At 34.9% G+C, this 19,210-nt stretch overlaps 3 protein-coding genes across 3 annotated transcripts; all 3 read right to left on the bottom strand.

Moving 5' to 3' along the window:
* Nucleotides 1-3,869: 3,869 nt before the first annotated feature.
* On the bottom strand, nt 3,870-6,696 carry LOC116203878 (UDP-N-acetylglucosamine transferase subunit ALG14). The gene is made up of 5 exons (XM_031535837.1): nt 6,183-6,696; nt 5,937-6,076; nt 4,497-4,646; nt 4,324-4,383; nt 3,870-4,213 (listed from the first exon to the last, which is right to left on the bottom strand). Exons 1-5 carry the CDS (start codon nt 6,325-6,327, stop codon nt 4,037-4,039), a joined length of 672 nt encoding a protein of 223 aa, XP_031391697.1. The 5' UTR covers nt 6,328-6,696; the 3' UTR covers nt 3,870-4,036.
* Nucleotides 6,697-7,652: 956 nt separating this feature from the next.
* On the bottom strand, nt 7,653-8,691 carry LOC116203877 (chlorophyll a-b binding protein of LHCII type 1). The gene has a single exon (XM_031535836.1). The coding sequence runs from the start codon at nt 8,623-8,625 to the stop codon at nt 7,828-7,830; it is 798 nt and encodes a 265-aa protein (XP_031391696.1). The 5' UTR covers nt 8,626-8,691; the 3' UTR covers nt 7,653-7,827.
* A 2,202-nt stretch (nt 8,692-10,893) lies between these two features.
* Nucleotides 10,894-15,007, bottom strand: LOC116203357 (probable beta-D-xylosidase 5). Its single transcript, XM_031535046.1, has 7 exons — nt 14,534-15,007; nt 13,366-13,671; nt 13,106-13,275; nt 12,694-12,794; nt 12,269-12,607; nt 11,747-12,157; nt 10,894-11,672 (listed from the first exon to the last, which is right to left on the bottom strand). The coding sequence occupies exons 1-7, from the start codon at nt 15,002-15,004 to the stop codon at nt 11,062-11,064; spliced, it is 2,409 nt and encodes an 802-aa protein (XP_031390906.1). The 5' UTR covers nt 15,005-15,007; the 3' UTR covers nt 10,894-11,061.
* Nucleotides 15,008-19,210: the final 4,203 nt, after the last annotated feature.

The following is a 19,210-nucleotide window of genomic DNA, read 5'->3' on the forward strand; positions in this document are numbered from 1 at the left end:
CAATTCATTGAGCAATCTAAGCACACTTCAAGCCTGCTTACATCTATATATATATATATATATATATATATGAAAACAATGATAAGGTGGGCCTAATCGGATGGTCTCAGAATGTGCTGATTCTGAATGAAATTTTTTCGATTTTTTGAGTTTAAAATTTTTTAATTTAATTATTTTCTATTATAAAATGATCGACAAAATAAATTTAAAAATATTCTTAAAATTTAAAAATCTTTCGAAATTAAACAAAATCTTCCATAATTAATTATTTTCTTTTATAAAATTATTAACAAAATATTCCAAAATTATTTACCAAAAATTCTCTAGGAAATTAGAATCTTAGGAATTTTTTTTAAAATAAATTAAATTAGCATGGCAAATAATAATTTCGTAAGATTCTAATTTCAAAAGATTATTTTAATTTTGGAAGATTATTTTAATTTTGAAAGATTATTTTAATTTTGAAAGATTTTGTTGATAATTAGCTAACAAAAAATAATTAAATTAAAAATTTTAAAAATTCAAAATCGAAAAATTTCTATTTAAAACTCGATTCCCTTTTTTTTTTCCCTTTTCTTCAATTTTTATTATATATTGTATAAATCATAATTTTCAACCAAAGAAAAAGTTCACCAAAAAAAAACTTTATAATAGTATAGCGCGTGTGTATATATATACATATAGAGTCAGCATCTACATTAATATCACACTAATGACTCCATCATTAATCTTCATGCAAATGGTAATTTTTAGAGTAAATGGACCTCAAATAAGATCCAATTATATATCATCCAATAATTTTAACCTAAAAATGCACTTTGGATGTTGTGATCTGATTGAATCGTCAAATAATTTAGCATAAATATTTTAACATTCAAACATTTTAAACACTTAGATAATAATAAAGATATAGATTTGATTATTTAAGATATTCTATCTTAAAAGAGATCAATGACCCACAAATTATTAGTGATAAAGGACAAAAAGATCAAAAAAGAAAAATTGAAGATATTTCAAGAAGAAATTATTATTCACGCTCATCATATTGACCGATGTTGATATTAACTTTTATCTAATTCAAGATTATTAAATATTACGCATATTATAAAATGTTCTTAAAAAGTTTTAAAAATATTCTATTATATTGATAATTATAATTAAAATATTTATTTAATTTTTTAAATTCAAAATTTGGTGATTTATTAATTATAATGTATTCATAAAAAAATTAGAAAAAATTAATTGTTCTTACATATTATTTTTTAATATTCAATATTAAAAATTAGAAACACTCGAAATCATTTTTGAATTTTAAAAAATTAAAATTTATATATTAAATATTTATAACTAATAATATCTATGAGAAAAATAAAAAATATGTTTTTATCATAATCTTAGCATGAAATATCTTTTGAAATTAAGAAAATTAAAAAACTAAAAAAAACCAAGGAAATTCCATTTGAAATCCTAGTGTTCTAAGACCATCTGGTCGGATCCATCATGTCCTTACTTTCATATAGATGTATGTGGAATCATAGATATATAGATATAGATATTGATATATTGATTATATATTACATTGACATAGTCAAGTTTGTGTGTCTGAAGAAACACACAATCTAAGGAAATATATTAACTGAAAAATAACTACTTAAAATAATTATCATAAAAGAATTAGTAATTTTTAATAGTTATCATTAATAAGACCTCATCAAAACCTGTTATAATTCTACGCCGAATATATATAGTTCGTAAATTATGAAAGGTAAAAGCGTAAGAGTTAGTATTCATATGTATTCATCATATATCTATTGGATAATGAATATTAAGGATTTGTATATCATCAACTCCATAAGTATCAAGTATTTATTACTTAGATATATACGTCTAGAGCAAAATAAAATTTTCCTAAAACAATACAATATCTAAGAAAACTATGTCTACTGGTATGGTTTCACACCATACTGAGAATATTATTTGTGAAATAGTTTTGAATTTAATATAAATATTTTTTTGGATTCTCAATATTAAATTGTATGACAATTCAACAATTTTACCAAATAGTAATTATTTTGAGCAAAATATAAAAGAATAACTAATACCTTGAATGATTGATTTCCACGAAAACTCTAATAAAAGTTTAAGCGATCCATTCAAGAACCCTAACCAAATATGGGAAGGAAAATTAAGTCCTCTTTTGTATAAATTGTTTACTGGAATTAAGTTATCTCATTATCAAAAACACACACATATATACAGTAGTCGAAAAAGAGAGAATCCAATAATAAAAGTAAACATAATATTTATTATTCTATAATAATATTTACATAATGTAATAGAAATATATACATACACTACTATATATTTTATTCTAATTTTTTACCATTTATTTATGTACGATCTAAAATATAAGATAAATCAATATATATATATATATCTATATATATATATATATATCTATATCTTGAACGGCAAAAGGCATAAGATATAGACATATATATGTATATTATTTCCTTGTGTATAATATAAATATATATTCCACAAATTCCATATCTAATATTAATATTTACATAATGTAATAGAAACATATGCATAAATTACTATATATTTTATTCTATTTTTTTTACCATTTTTATATGTACGATCTAAAATAAAACATAAATCCATAATATATATATATATATATATCTATTTTTTGAATGGTAAAAGCATAAGATGTGTACATATATATACATATGTATATTATTTCCTTGTTTATAATATGAATATATAGGCCACAGATTCCATATCTTGGCAATTGCAATTCAAATATTTTTCTAATTTATAGTAATTCAATTAAAATTGAAAAATTAAAAACATAAAAAACTGAGAAAATTTTATTCAGTAACGGAGTTTTTTGAGGCCATTTAATTGAGCTCATATTGTCTTTACTTTCATATATATAGATATATTGATATAGATTGAAGGTACGTAAAATTGTGATAAATAAATGAGACGGTTCTTCCTAGTGCTTTAGATTTCGACGACAGAAAATAGTGAGACACATCGAGGTTCATATCATGAGACAAAGTTAAATGTGAGTAGATGTTCATTATTTCTTTTTATGTAATTTTTCTTACATAAATTATGAGATAATCTGGGTCAGAAACTCTAAACATATAAGAAATAACAAAAATAGAAATTTGACACGATTTTCTTTCCAGTGAAGTAAGAGTATCTCCAGCCAATAGTTGAATACTAATTTCCGCTCAAACGTCTGTTCAATTTATCTATCTTTAAAATTCATGCAGCGTGTTTAATATCGGGCGAGCTTCTCACGTTCTTGCATTTATTACAACTGATCTTATCCAATTTCTGAAAAAGTTGCAAAGTTCCAAAAATTTTAATTACTTTTTCTCCGTAAATAATAATGGATAAGATGCTTCACGTATGACCGTAGAGACGGGACCGAAGGACCTTATCAGCCTTGTGGTTGCTATCAGTATCAGTTGTTCGTCGTCGAAGATCAATCCACACGATTGTTCTACACCGTAGAGACGGGACCGAAGGACCTTATCAGCCTTGTGGTTGCTATCAGTATCAGTTGTTCATTGTCGAAGATCAATCCACACGATTGTTCTACACCGCGGTCCGACAATGAAGCACATGCCACCACCAATATGTTTCATTTCAAAGGCTAATCCATTTCCGCATCACTTGTAAACCAGTCTTGCAATTTTTATTTTTATTTTTTATTTTTTTTGGGAATTTTCATTGGGTGTTGGATTAGGTGGTAATGAATCCAATGATCAATCTTGTTTGATAATTAAATTGTCCCAGTTAATTGCTAAGTTCATGAAAGGCTACAAACAGCTCGAGTACGTATATGATCAATAGCAAATTAAAGATCGCGCGATCAATTTTTTTCCTCGCAGTAGCAGGAATTTCAATGGAAGTATCTCAATGTTATTGTCCCTTTACCGTTTGTTTGTATGAGGGATTAGGAGGAACGATAGAGTGTTTATCCTCCACATTCCTCTATTAGAAAGAAAATTAATTACATGAGACAACCAACATAGTCAGCCCGTGGGTACTTGCGCTGTAACTGAGGCCACTGTACGAAAAACTTATCGGCCACACGCAGCTTGTAGAGAATCAAGCCGCTTAAGGAGAGCCGCCTCACTCTTGCAATGCTCTCAACGTAAAAGATAGATGACCATCCGATTCCCAGCACCTGCAGTTAGTATCATTTAAGAGAAGCAGCTCTCAGTCTATGCCTGCCATAGCAATCGAAACCCAAAAAAGGAAATGAATAATTGAAAACGGAAGGCACGAGATCTCAACCTTCAATAAGAAAGCAATCATGCAAAGCGGAATGCAAGTTCCGGGGCCATTGCAAAGGATCTTCAATTGGAGAAAAAAGTTATTAATCACTTAACAGATATATACCCATGTGAAAAACGATAACATTCGAAAATAAGAAACCAAAAAAGAAATAGTAGTCTCAGGAGCAGTACCACTTGGGGTCTGATTCTTAGCATCAACCATAATGCATGGGCAAGAGCAACTAAAGTTGTCCAGACAGAGGTAATATAAGATTGACCGACTTCTCTGCTTCGATATATCTGCATATACTCTGCTGCAATTTTTGCTATCTTATCCCCACCCTACATATGTAGCATGCAAGAGAATGAGAAAACCTCGAGACAGAAACCACCATTAAATGGAAGAGAACTGCACAATCCTAACTTTGATTCTGAATCATATCTGTGGTAAGCAATATTTGTTGCAAGTCCAATGGTATACATATAACCTTAAAGAAGTAATAAAAATGTTCCTACTCTGATTTTCTCTCATACTCTAGACATCCATGAGATCATGCTTTGTTTGGGAATGGAGTGGAGACTATAAATAATTATATTTATTTGGGGTTGTAATGATTGTGTTGTTGAATTATAGAAAAAGTGAAAAAAAAAGTAATGAATAGTTGAGAGAAAGTAATGATTGTGTTGTTGAATTGTGGAAAAAGTAATGAATAGTTGAGAGAATTTAGTATTAAAAATTGAATTGAATGGTTGAAAAAATTGAAGAAACAATTAAAAGTAATAATTATGTTGTTGAATTAAAGATAAATAGACTCAAGTGGAGTAGAGTTTAAAATAAATAAAAAAAACTTCAAAACCAAACGTAGCCCCTTTTCCTCTTTATTTTTAGGAAACATGAAATTCTGCTTGAGCGTTTGTACAGAAACTCAAGCATTGTCAAGTAAGGGAATAAAACCATTATGGAATATGAGAAGCTCATTCCCGGGCTTGCGAGGAAAAAATCTGGAGTATCAAAACAGAAAAACCACTAAGAAAAGAAATTGAATTAGCAAACCAAGAAAGTTTGCTCATTTCGCATGTCAAACATGCGAGAGTATCATCAACTCCTGTCAATCAAAAGTAACACTCTAAGCTACAGTTCTATTTAAGAAGATTAATTTGTTGTAATCTCAATTATCAGTCACCCCATGATGTCGTCCACGAGCAAGAGGGTGTGCTAATACCTACCAAAGGCAACTCCACAAAATGGGTTTGCTCCAACTTACAAGCTTAGTACTCCATAATCACAGACATGCCTCAGACAGCAACATCAGGATGCTTTAGCAATTGTTCAGAAGTTGTTCACAAGGATCAAGTAAAGAAAATCTTTCAACAAATGAAAATGGAACAATCGGTCAGAAGTTATTCCAGCGAGGGATCATACTTCAAGTGCCCTTCCGATCTTTGAGAGCTGCAGTTTTCCTGCAGCCAGATCTCATAGATGCATAAAAGTGCCTCACTAAAACCATAAGCATCAATTCACGTGTCATATTTCCAATACCCCGTCTCGCCTAACGATCGCATTTTCCATTTGACATCGTACACACTATTTCCCATTAGTTAGGACGATAAACGAGCTAAAAAGAAATGTACCTTATCGGCCCATGAGTTCTCTAGCGAACGAGCTTTCTGGAGACTCATGTTATCAGTCGCAGCAGCAATGTAGTATCTCGGTGTAAACCTATGTTTCTCAAGCACCAACAAGAGATTGATCATCTCAGCGGTGTGACCTCCTAAGAATAGCAACATGGTCCAATAGGAATCAAACATTAAAGAAAACACCAAACAACTACCATAGACTCATAGAATTCAGAGCACAGGAAACGGTTCTGAACTCACCTGAGCCTAAGACTACGAGAGTGCTGTAAGATTTCGGAGATTTTGCACCGACAGGCTTCCCGCTCCGATACAAGACGTATGCGACACGGATCAACAGAAGGACGGGAACAATGATACAAACGCCAAGGGCCATGCCCAGAGCCATGATTGTAAAGCAATGGACTTTTCCCTTTCCTCAGCTACTTCAAGTCCAGAACTTGACCTCCCTCAGAAGCCCTTTAAGGGATTTAGCATAAAGGCAGCAGTCTTGTCTTCCCACTAAATTCGAACAATACCAAAGCATTTTCTCCTGCTCCGAACATATGGATGCAATTGCAGATCAATCAGCTCACTTTTCGACAAAATTGCCAGAACCCTGAAATTGAAACCATCACCCGTTTCAGTTCAGCCGGGAAAATGACACGGCGGCTGAAAGGGGCGGGAGGAGTTGAGCTGCAGATCGGAGATCGCCGCGCCGCGGGAGAGATGAAGACAGAACGATCAACCGCCGGTGAGCATAGAGGAGGAGAGAGATAAGAGATGGAGAAGGAGCACGAAAGGATGGGCTGGGCCTTGAATTGTCGAATAAGAGTCCGGCCCATGTGAAATATGAGCTGTAATTTTAAGAACGAAGTGTAAAAATATATACATCATATAACCAAACGTTGAGAGATATTTTTAGATTTATCCCAACGTTAATTTTTTGCCTGAAGTATCCTAACGTTGCTAATTTGATATCACCATCTAGTCCCAGGGGATAGTTGATGAAACAAAATAGCAACATTGTGATACTTTAGGTAAAAAAATGACGTTGGGATAGATTTAAGAATGTATGTCAACATTAGACTATATGGTACAATAAATCTAAATAAAAATAAAAATAAACAAACAATTCGCGGAAAATTGCTACATAAGAATAATACTAAGAGTATATATATGTACAATAATAAAAAGAATTAACATGCTCTTAGACGAGGCTCTATATGTATATCTTCTTTTAAGTGAAATTCCAATTCTTAAGAAAGTTGGAAAATCTTACTTCTGTATCCATCATGGCTCTTTTAAGGTTTTCTTTTCCTTTTATTTATGCCTTAACATAATTGCTTTTTTCGATGATAAGAATATTTCATGAATCTAATCTGCAAACAAGAGGAGGAAAACAAAGAATCACGAAAGTCTTCTAATAATAACTCTTGATTTATTTTTTCGACGTACGAAATTTCTTGATTTTATATGAGAGCCCGCATGCATTCGCTGCATCCTATATCTATTTATAATTATAATTTTCCTTTTTCCGGTGAATTATGATTTTCTTTTTTATTACAACATGAAAATGCCCATAATTAGGAAAAAAGAAAATATAGCTCATTGCAGTTCCTTTCATATGAAAAAAGGGAAAAAAATTCAGGGCAGAGATCTGGAATAATAATTCAGGGAACGATGGAGCTGATAAGTTCACCGGGGGGAAAAAGAAAAAAAAAAAAAAGGGGAAAAGACCAAGCAAATAACATAACATTGCATATTCTGCAAAAAACTCGAAACATCGTCCTCTCCATTAATTTGCAGACATTTACATTACATCACGCGTCCACGAGACAGATCGATACAATCATGTGCCAAACACAATCCTTTTCCAACGGGTAAACCGCTAATCCATGAAGAGATTTCACTTTCCGGGGACGAAATTGGTGGCGTAGGCCCAGGCGTTGTTGTTGACGGGGTCGGCCAAGTGGTCGGCCAGGTTCTCCAAGGGGCCCTTCCCGGTCACGATGGCCTGGACGAAGAACCCGAACATCGAGAACATGGCAAGCCTGCCGTTCTTGATCTCCTTCACCTTGAGCTCGGCGAAGGCCTCGGGGTCGTCTGCTAGTCCCAACGGGTCGAAGCTCCCTCCCGGATAGAGCGGGTCGGTGACCTCACCGAGTGGCCCGCCAGCAATTCTGTAGCCCTCAACGGCTCCCATGAGGATCACCTGGCAGGCCCAGATGGCCAGGATGCTCTGGGCGTGGATCAGGCTCGGGTTGCCGAGGTAGTCAAGCCCGCCCTCGCTGAAAATCTGGGCGCCGGCCTTGAACCAAACGGCCTCGCCGAACTTGACTCCGTTACGGGCCAGGAGCTCCGGGAAGACGCAGCCCAGGGCCCCGAGCATGGCCCACCTGCAGTGGATCACCTCGAGCTCGCGGTTCTTGGCGAAGGTCTCGGGGTCGGCCGAGAGCCCGGCTGTGTCCCAACCATAGTCGCCGGGGAATTCGCCGGTGAGGTAGCTCGGGGGCTCGCCGGAGAACGGGCCGAGGTACTTGACCCTGTCGGGGCCGTACCACGGGCTCCCGGAGGAGACCGACTTGGCGGTGCTCTTCCTCATGCTGACGCGGCCGTTGCCGAGGAGCTCGGGGGCTGATGGGGAGAGCTTGACCGCCTTGCCGGCGAAGGAGGGGGAGGAGAGCGCCATGGTTGAAGCGGCCATTTCTGTGTTTCTGGCTTTGCGGGCTTCTTGGGCTTTGAGATTGTGGAGAGGTGAGGAGGTAGTGTCAGTTCGGGCCGGTATAAATATATGGTCGCGGGCTAAGATCGTTATCCGGTGTTATCTCTATCTATCATCTCATTGGCAGTCGTAGATTCCGTTAACGTCAGTGTCTGTCCACGTGGCAGGCTGTAATTCACCAGTCCGGGGAGTTCATATCTTGGGGGCCTATCAGTGTAGATGGATTAGATTTTTGTCCAGGCTAAAGCTTCAACGCGATCTATAGCCACTAGTTTTTCTCTCTCTTTTTTATTTTTATTTTTAAGTATATGTGATGTGTAGTGAGGCAGGTTAAGTCGTGGCAGATTCTATGTTCACTTAAATTATCGTCATTTTGCATGATGATAGTTATTGGATCGACTTCAGTTGATGGAATCCAAGTCGTATGAGAAGTCGATCCTCCAATCGCTATCGAGTGACTATAGAAGTTTTGTTATAGTTTTTAACATTTCAGAGTTGGTTTTTACAGATGACAAAGAAAAAGAGAGGACTTTGAATTCATGTCGCTTGAAAATAAAAGAAAATAGCATCGGTTCCATCTTTGCTTCTTTTATCACTTCAAAACGTTAATTTCTTTTTTCATATATTTATTATTTTAACATGTTTAAATGAGATAATGAAATATGTGTGTTTGGTTTTTAAAAAATTTTCAATTCTACTCAACTCAACTTCACTTATTTTCAATTCAATAATATAATCATTACTTTTTTCATTTTTTAATTTTTTTTAACCATTCAATTCAATTTTTAATATTAAATTCTCTTAACTATTCATTACTTTTTTCACAATTCAACGACACAATTATTGTTTAATCATTACTTTCTCTCAACTATTCATTATTTTTAACATTTTTTCTCATAATTCAACAGTACAATCATTACAAATTAATTAAAATAAAAACTCAATTCAATTTAACTCAAAAACTAAACACATTCGTAATTTTTTTATGCACAATATAATTTTTCTCTGAAGTGATATTTTTTGGAGATAATATTTTTGGGTGTGCACTCCAGTATATGGAAGTTCAATAGATTTTGACTAATCCAGTTTGAACAGGGTCGATCCCACTAAGAGGTATCACAAGACTCGAATATGAGATATTATTTAATTGATGTGGAGTCATCTTATGCATTTTAGAGCCAACTATGCTAACGAGAGGCTCCATGTCGAAATCCATTCATCCATATCCATATATATTGTAATATTGACTACTGCAAGCAATTAATAGGCCTATATTTAATGGAGTTAGAAATATCAATTTGATTAATTTATCAGTTAATTTTCATAAAATTTTCTTATTCTTATTAAATTTGAAAAATAAATACAAAAAATATATGTTTCCATTGCTTTAGCCACTATACTTATCCTTTTTTCTATTAAGATTGAAGACATGATATAATTTGATATTATTTGCATAATTATAAAATATATTTTAATTATGGTATTCATATATCCATTTATATATATATATATATAGTAAAATACATATGAGGAAACTCCTTGGACTAATATAATTTAGAAAATTATCTATCTATGTAGATTATACATATATTTATTAGAAGTTGGTCAATATAAATGATAAATGCATAATTTCATAAATATAAAAAAATTCAAATTTAAATTGTTCAAATTATCAATGGGATAATTAATTAATTAATTAATTGAATGACTTAAAAAGAAAGCTTTTTATTTAAAAAATTAAATGAATCAGGTAACTTTATGATAACAAAGATTGGATAACAAAAAACAATTAATTTTTATTTATGTAATTTTCAAAAAAGATAAAGATTATCACAATCCACTAATTTAATGGAATTAAGGTTATTTGAAAAATTAATTCATCACAAATTCTATAAGCTTATGATTCATTAAAATATTTGAAAATTAGAATCTCACAAAACCATGCCTTTTAGAGCAAAAATAAAATTGTGACTTTGTAAAATATTAACTGAATATCCATGATAAATCAATATATTGATCATTGATCGATATATAATTCATATTGTATAAGAAAATTAGTTAGAAAATTTTTATTTAATCATTTATATATAATCTAATATGATTGAAGATTATTGTTTTGAGTTTCAAATTAATAATTTATTGTTACTAATGAGAAAAGTTATTGTTAAAAATGTGAATAGTTCTAATAAAAAATATTAATAGGTATACAATAATGAACCCGTGCAAAGCATGAGATAGAATACTAATTAAAAGAATTTTTCAGTTCAATTCTCATGGGTGATTCATTATGTGCCCTCTTTCTAACTTGGATAAAACCGCAAAACATACGCAAAACCAATGCGGGTACAATTGATCCATATTACTGTTTACTGACTGCTTGTTTACTTCGACTCTCTAATTGTGTACTTCAATTCAAAACTACTGGTCATAGTTTATGACGATCGGGAAAGACATGCCTCTATCTCCGATTAGGATCGTGTGGCTGCCTGAAGGGAGAAGTTTATAACCGCGATAATCCACAAGACCTAAGGCAGCGCAAGCGTTGATCCGAAAATTGACCTTTGATTTGTCTCCAGCCTTGACGAACACCTTCTTGAAACCGATAACTTGCTTGATATGGGTCCTTGCAACTCCGCTCGGGGGCTGGGAGTAGACGAGTACGACCTTGGTGCCGTCCATCTTGCCGACATTCATGACCTCGACTTCGAATTCTAAGTCCTGGTCACATTTCAAATCATCGATTAGGATTGCAGGGCAAGGAGGGACGTAGCTGGCCTCATCGTACCTAAGGCTGTGGCAGTGTTGGAATTTGTCGAGCTTGATGTCGATGGAAGGCTTCGCATGGGTTAGCATGTATTTGAAACGCGTGTAGCTGAGACCATGCCCAAAGGGATAGACCACAGAGCCATTGTAGAATTTGTACGTGCGACCCGGGAAGCCCGTATCAATCACCGGTCTCAACGACATCGATGTCATTGGTAGCATGTCTACGTAATTGGCCTGGTACCATGTCAATGGCAACCTTCCTCCTGAAAGTTTAATTAACTGATTAGGAAAATTAGTCAAAAATGAAATTAAGGATCAATTTGTAAGTTCAATTTACCTGGATTATATTTTCCGAATATGACGTCGGCAATGGCACGGCCGCCTTCCTGTCCGGGATAACTAGCCCAGAGGATGGCCTTGATCTTAGGGTTATTCTCAGCAAAAGAGATGTCCACACCGCCACCAGACATGATCACGAGAATCACCGGTCCTCGCGAGGTCTCGGCGATTTGTTGAATAAGTTTAGTCTGATAGCCTGGCAGAAGAAGATCCTCTCTGTCTAGACCCTCAGCCTCGACGGATAAATCTAAGCCCGCGACGATGATGGTCGCGTCCGCCTCCTTTGCAGCTCTCACAGCGGGCCATATGAGGCTCTCATTCTTGCAAGTGACATCGCAGCCTATTCGGTATATTACCTTAGCATATTTTGAAAAGCCTTCAATTGCAGTAACATACCGGCATGGAATTCCTTAAGGAGGACAGAAAATCGTAGGAATCAGTAGAATTTTCGTTCAACAGCTGGCTCATGCTCTAAGAAAGCGATCATTGAGTGATCGAATCAAATGTGTCGTAGTCGTACCTGCATAGTTTCCGATCATGGGAAAAGTAGCATTGGCATGAGGTCCGACCACAGCGATTTTACGTATCTTGTTGGTGCTGAGAGGCAACGTTTTGTTGTTCTTCAGAAGAACGATTCCTTCCCTAGCCGCCTGAGCTGCAAGCTCAATGTTCTCATCGGTACAGATATTGTCCTTCCCGAGCTTGTCATAAGCGCGGTTTCCGTCGAAGTAGCCGAGCCTCATTAGCACAATGTAAAGATACTCCAAGGAGGTGTCAATGTCCTTCACCTGAACCTTCCCTTGCTCCACGGCATTAGCCGTGAAATTCGGGTAAAACTCTCCACAGTCCAAATCCAAACCTACACATACAAATAGCGACCGATTCACTAAAAATCATTCCATGAACTTACTATATAAACACTCGATAGCAACATCGCGTATTCACCCGCTTTCAAGGTTCTTGCCACTGCGTCCTCTTTCGTATCTTGAAGATACTTGTGATTATCCACCATTACTTGGATTGAGTCACAGTCTGAAACAATATACCTGAGACAACAATACAATTGAACCATCATCCAAAGAGTTTTTTTTTGTTTTAGTATGTACTATGGTATTCGAAAGTTCAGTGGATCTCAACTAATCCAGTTCAAGCCGAGTCACCCCACGAAATGAGTAAAACTCTTTCAGCGTGAATTTTCTTCATTCACATGACTCGAACTCCAGACCTTGTTTAAGAGAAACAAGTATTGAACCACTTAAACCAATTCAAGTTAGTTTTATTTTTAATCCCAACGAATTTGGGTTTTCATTTTTATTTTTCTACAAATTGAAATCGTGCAAAAATAAATAATTATTACCCATGAAGATTCCACTCTCCTCTAATGGTATCTTTCAGAATCTTGGAATCAGCACAGGTTGGGATTCCGTTCACACGGTTGTAAGAGCACATCACACTGCTGACATCACCATCTCTCACGCACATTTCGAACGGTTTAAGGAATGTCTCTAGCATGTCTTGCTCAGTGACCTAATTCCAAGTGACAAGGAAATCAAATATCAGCAAATTTCCAAAAACATATCATGGGCAAATTTTCTTTGAAAGACCATATGTACTTACCCTCGCATCGAAATGGAACCGATCGACCCCCAGCCAATTGTCGACATCATAGGCAGCGTAGTGCTTGCAACAGGCGGAGACCTTGAGGGGGCGTTCGTCCGGGTTGGACACGGATTCGGCTCCCTCCACGTCCTGGAGTCCTCGGACATAGTTCACGGCATACCTGCCAGCGACAAAAGGATCCTCCCCAGGGGTCTCAAGGGCACGTCCCCATCTCGGGTCTCTTACCACGTTGATGTTCGGACTCCAAAAGGTTAATCCTGCACGGCCGAGGTTGTACATTGCCCTCGCTTCAGTAGAAACAACCTTATGACAGCAAAACAAAGTGTAAATTAGTATCAATTTATCCGAAACGAAAACTGTTATAATTCATGCATGTAATCTTTTACGGAATATGACCTTAGAATTTGATATATGAACTTTTTCGGACCGTATATGACCTAATTGATTTTCGTAGCTAGCGAAATCACGAGACATCTAACATTGTCATTTTGAGATTTCGCAATGAATATGGGTGCGGGAAATAAGTGTAAATATATTTAATTAATTGATAGAAATCATGTGAATAATATTTTCTCTAAGCTAATGAAATTAGTGTTAATAAAAAAACAAAACATAAACTTTTCAAATTTTAAAGATTCTAATACGAATTTTTTTTAACATAAAAATGCACAAATTTTCAAATTGATAATAATTTTAGCGTGACATCAACTTTTCCGTTAATTTGGACGGAAATTGCTGACGGTATAGGACTAGTGGGCGGCCTTTGTGGTTGCCAGCAACCCCAATCAAGGGGTGGTGGCAGGAGACGAGGCTCCCACCACCGGCCACCGCCCCTCCTCCTTGATTTTGGTTTTTGCCTTTTTTATTCCTTTAATTTTCTTTTGTTTTTTTTTCTGAAATAATTTTATTATAAAGAAAATATGGCAGGTCTCACTCGACCTACGCGTTAGCAATTTTCATTTAAATTAACGCAAAAGTTGACGTCGTGCTAGAATTAGTATTAAATTGAAAATTTGTGCACTTTTAGATTAAGAAAAAAAATTCTTGTTAAAATTATTAAAATGTGAAAAATGATTTTTTTTATTAATCCATGAAATCATGACAATAGTTTCATACATATCTATGAAAAACAAAAAGCTAATGTCGTAGTACAACTACTATGTACCTGCCCGATGTTTTTCCACAGGGACTCGTTGAAAGTTGCGGCCAAGAGGACTACGGTGGGAAAGCTAGTCGCCCCCGGGACGACAGTGTCGAAGAACGTGCCCGGACCAATTTTGGACACGCCATGTAGGGCCTCGGACCACCACTCGTACTTTGGCAGGCCGAGCCTCGGGACACCATAAGCCTTGTTTCCGAGCTGACGGACCTTCTCGGCCAGTGTCATGCGCCTGACCAAGTCCTTTGCCCTCGTACTATAGGAGAGCGAGGAGTCGCAGAACGAGAACTTCAACACGTTCAGTCCCAAATGTTTGTACCTCTCGGGATCACAAACATAGGTAAAGTTCTTCCGGTGTTTCATGGCTTGTCCCGAGCTCGATAGATCTGCAGTGGACACTCTGGCATCTTCAGCAGAAACTGAAAGGAATACAGTGAACGAAACTGAAATGAGGACGATAAGGGAAAAACTAGCCATGTTTTGTATGTATTGTTTGCTTTAGATAATACTGTAATTTTTTTAGTCGATGACTATATATAGAGGTTGAGGAATGGATCAATGGTATATATTTTTATTTTTTTTCGGTGTGTACCCCGATATCTAGAGTCCAATGGGATCTGACTAATTCAGTCGGGAGATCGAGCATTAAAATATATATCTTTATTTTGATCATGATTAAAATGGATTAGTTTTGGATAATACTGTCGTGTCAATGGGGAATAAGGTGCATATTATCGATAAGGTACATTCATATTTACCTACCCAAATAAAAAAAGAAGATAAGCTACGTCTATCATCTATGTATAGTAAAACAACGTAATAATAAATGCATGCAATTAATGCTATTAGTGTTATAAAAACAAATAGGGGAAAAGACTAAAACCCCCTTTGATTTGTGGTCGGGACAAATTGCACTATATTATTTTATTTGAAATAATTAATCCCATGTGATTTGCTCTGTTAGACATAAGGGGTTACGACGTTATTTTTTTTATTTTCAGTCCTCAATCTTTAACTTTTTAATGATTTTGATCCTAAATTTTTTTCTTTTATCATAATTATCCTCAACTTTCTATTTTGTTTCATTTTAGTCTTATAACTAAAAATCGAAAGGGGAGGGGGTTGGGGCCATCAATTGGCGACCTTGAACCCTCCACCAAGGGCATCGGCACCCACAGAGGACGCCGATGCCCTCGGTAGAGGGGTCGGGTTCGCCGATTGTCGACCCCGACCCCGAATCGACCGGGGACTCAGACTCGGGGTCGGGGCCGCCAATCGGAGACCTCGACCCCTCCACCGTGGGCGCCGGCACCCATAGAGGACACCGGTGCCCTCGATGGAGGGGTCGGGGTCGCCAATTGGCGTCGATGACCCCGAATCGACCAGGGACTCCGACTTAGGGTCACCAGTTGATTCAGGGTCAGGGCCACCAATCGGCGACCTCGACCCATCCGCCGAGGTTGCCGGCGTCCTCTGTGGGTGCCGGCGCCCTTGGTGGAGGGTTTGGGGTCGCCAATTGGCGACCCCGAGCCCCTCCTCATTCAATTTTTCATTATAGGATAAAAATGAAACAAAATGAAAAATTGAGAATATGAATGATAAAAGAAAAAGATTTAGGATCAAAATGATTAGAAAGTTAAAGATTGAGGATTGAAAATGAAAAAAATTAACGCTGTAACCCCTATGTCTAACGGAGCAAACCACAGGAGGTTAACTGTCCCAAATAAAATAACATGATGCGATTTGTTCCTATCTCAAACCACAATTGGGGTTTTTGTCTTTTTTCCAAACAAATATTATAATAAACAAATAAATATTATTTTAAATTTACGTAAAAATCTATATATAGTAAGACATACTACATCAAATAATAAATGCATGTAATTAATGCTATCAATATTATAAAACTAAATATTATAATAAACAAATAAATATTATTTTTTATTTATGTAAAAAATAGATAAATATATTTTATGAAAAATAAGTTCTCATAATATATATTTATAATAGGTGTTATAACTCCGCGTATGAAAGTAAGAACATAACAACATAAGAGAATATTAACGATTAAATAGAGAGCCAATGTACTAATTTAAATAAGAGAATTCAAAGAAAAACCGTCGCTTAATTAGAATTATTATTCAAAATATAGTTATTATAGAAGTTCCAAAAATTACGAATAATTATTATTGTAAATAAACCCGTGCCATTAATTCATGAGTATATGTATATATATATATATATATGAAACAAACTTTATTATGAAACTTATGGATAATAACTATGATGTTATGTAAACTAATTAGCCCAATCTAAGCATTTATCCCTTTATATGGATTTGGTTGACTTTAATATATTTACTTCACTGGCATCTTATTAACTTGGTATATAAGCATAAGAATGATGCTACGCCAGATATTGAGATGTGTCTTTTAATTTACGCTTGGGGTCTCTTGGGTTTAAGTCTATCCTGGTCGAGTCATCAGCCAAATGATATAAATTTTGGGTTACATCATTTTAGTACAAAATGGAGAATTTTTTTTATTCCGTACTTACGTTCAAAGATTTATCCACAAAAATGTGCTCCAATTGGAAACAATTATTCAAAGTTGGAGGTGAGCATTTTTGGTCCGAAATTGACAATAGTACAATGGGTAGTCCAATAAAGACTCATGAATATATTTCAATGAAATAAAAATCATAATAGATGATAAATAAGTATGGGTAGTCCCATCCTGCCATTGGTACCGAATTCCGAATCTCTTTGTCATTAGATGAGAGTGTACGTTATTGCATTGTACCATCTTTGATATCATGATTTCATTGAGGTGTATATTATATGCATCCCATAGTTAGCCTACTCGGCCATCGATTGAGTTATATCAGTTAGGTAGTTTAATTTCTCCCCCGATGTGGACTAACTGGAAAATTTTATAGTGCAATCATTGTACCAAAGATGAACGGACGAGAATGATGAAATCTCAAATAGTTTCTCTCTCGATAATATGGTGATAACAGAAATAATCAATTGATTCTTTTATTGCACGAACTCATGTCCCGCTATCATGTGCTAATATATAATTTATCTATTTACTGGAATTTTATTGATATTTTTTCATATTATCTAATGAGATAGGATTGCTTCAAAGAATTTCTTTGAACGAATCGAAATATATCTCTTGCTAGTCACTCTTATGTTGATATTGGAACAAAACTAATCCTTGCACTGGTTGTATAGTTACTGATGTAATATAAAATTTCATTTAAGAGTGAGTCCCTGGCCCTTGCAGCATGTTATATCACGTACAATTGAGAACTTTTAGCATTGAATGAAATAGAATTAAACAAAAACATCATGTTATTCATAGTAATGCATATTATATCATAGCATCAAGTTTAATATGTAAAAGTTGAATATGAAGGAGTGCCGTGACATCATTTTTTAAAAATCCTCGGCTCTTGATTGGTTGTCATTTTGATTGCTCAAAAAATTTAATAACATTAATGAAATTATTCATTCTTAACTATTATTCTGGAAAATACAAAAAAAATTATTTCATGAGTAAAAATTAAATAGTATATATGAATAAAATATCTACATATAATATATAATGCAGAGATGATATGGAAAGAATGAATGACGATGCTCCATTTGGATCAATGTCGTTGATCCATTTGATGACCCACAGTTCCATACAATTTCTCGGAATTTCCTGATTATTTTAATATATATATGTGTGTGTCCTGATGGAATTTAATTCTTATAAGAAAAATATTGAGTAATAATTATATCGAGAGCATGACAAACAAAAATTATATTGAGAAGATGAAAGTCAAGACCTTGCAATTTCTCGAGTTTCTTGATTATTTTAATTCATAAGTGTAACTATGGTACTTAATTTTTATATAAAAAATCTAGAATAATGCCGAAATAGGAAAAAGAAATAATCTATTGCATTAAAATATAAATAAAAGCTGATAAACAAAACTTGATTGCGCCCTAACACCCATTTGGTGAAAACCTCAACTTGTGTTGTAAATTCTCTTTGACTGTCTGCACCATGAAATTCTTTAGGAGAGATTCATGTATTACATGGATTGGGAAACTTCTTGGGTTGTGAAAAGCCTTGAATTAATGAGAGATAATAGTGAAATTATGGAAAGATCATGAACCTGTAAGAAATGCATATCTATACGTATGTATATGTTTTATTAATTTATTTGTGCATTTTTCAAAATCTCTTTTAATTGCAGCACCTCGCTTCCCACCTGATTCCTCGAAAAGACCATATTATTGCTGAAGCTTCGGTCTTCTCATGCACTAGAATGAACTATTATCAAGACCGAAAGTGAGGATTGTGACCGAAGGGATCCTAATTGTAAATTGTTAAGTATGTCTTCGTTTTCTACTTGGAGATTAAACTTGAGAATATTGTGCAGCATTAGTATCTTTTATATACAATACTAATTTGTTGCACCTCATTTTATAAGATGGATGATTTCCCGTCCTTAAGTTAATTGAAGCTGCCATTTTCATTTACCATACTCAATTGTGGCACTTTATTTTTTCGGTGAACTTGCTGCACTTAATTTTAAGATGAATTAATACGACATGCTCGGGATACTCGGGATATTCAGCTTGGTATTCTAGAAGTTTCGACACATTGTCACTTACTGTGTATT

This window comes from Punica granatum, chromosome 4, assembly GCF_007655135.1.
Source record: "Punica granatum isolate Tunisia-2019 chromosome 4, ASM765513v2, whole genome shotgun sequence".
Taxonomy (NCBI): Eukaryota; Viridiplantae; Streptophyta; class Magnoliopsida; order Myrtales; family Lythraceae; genus Punica; species Punica granatum.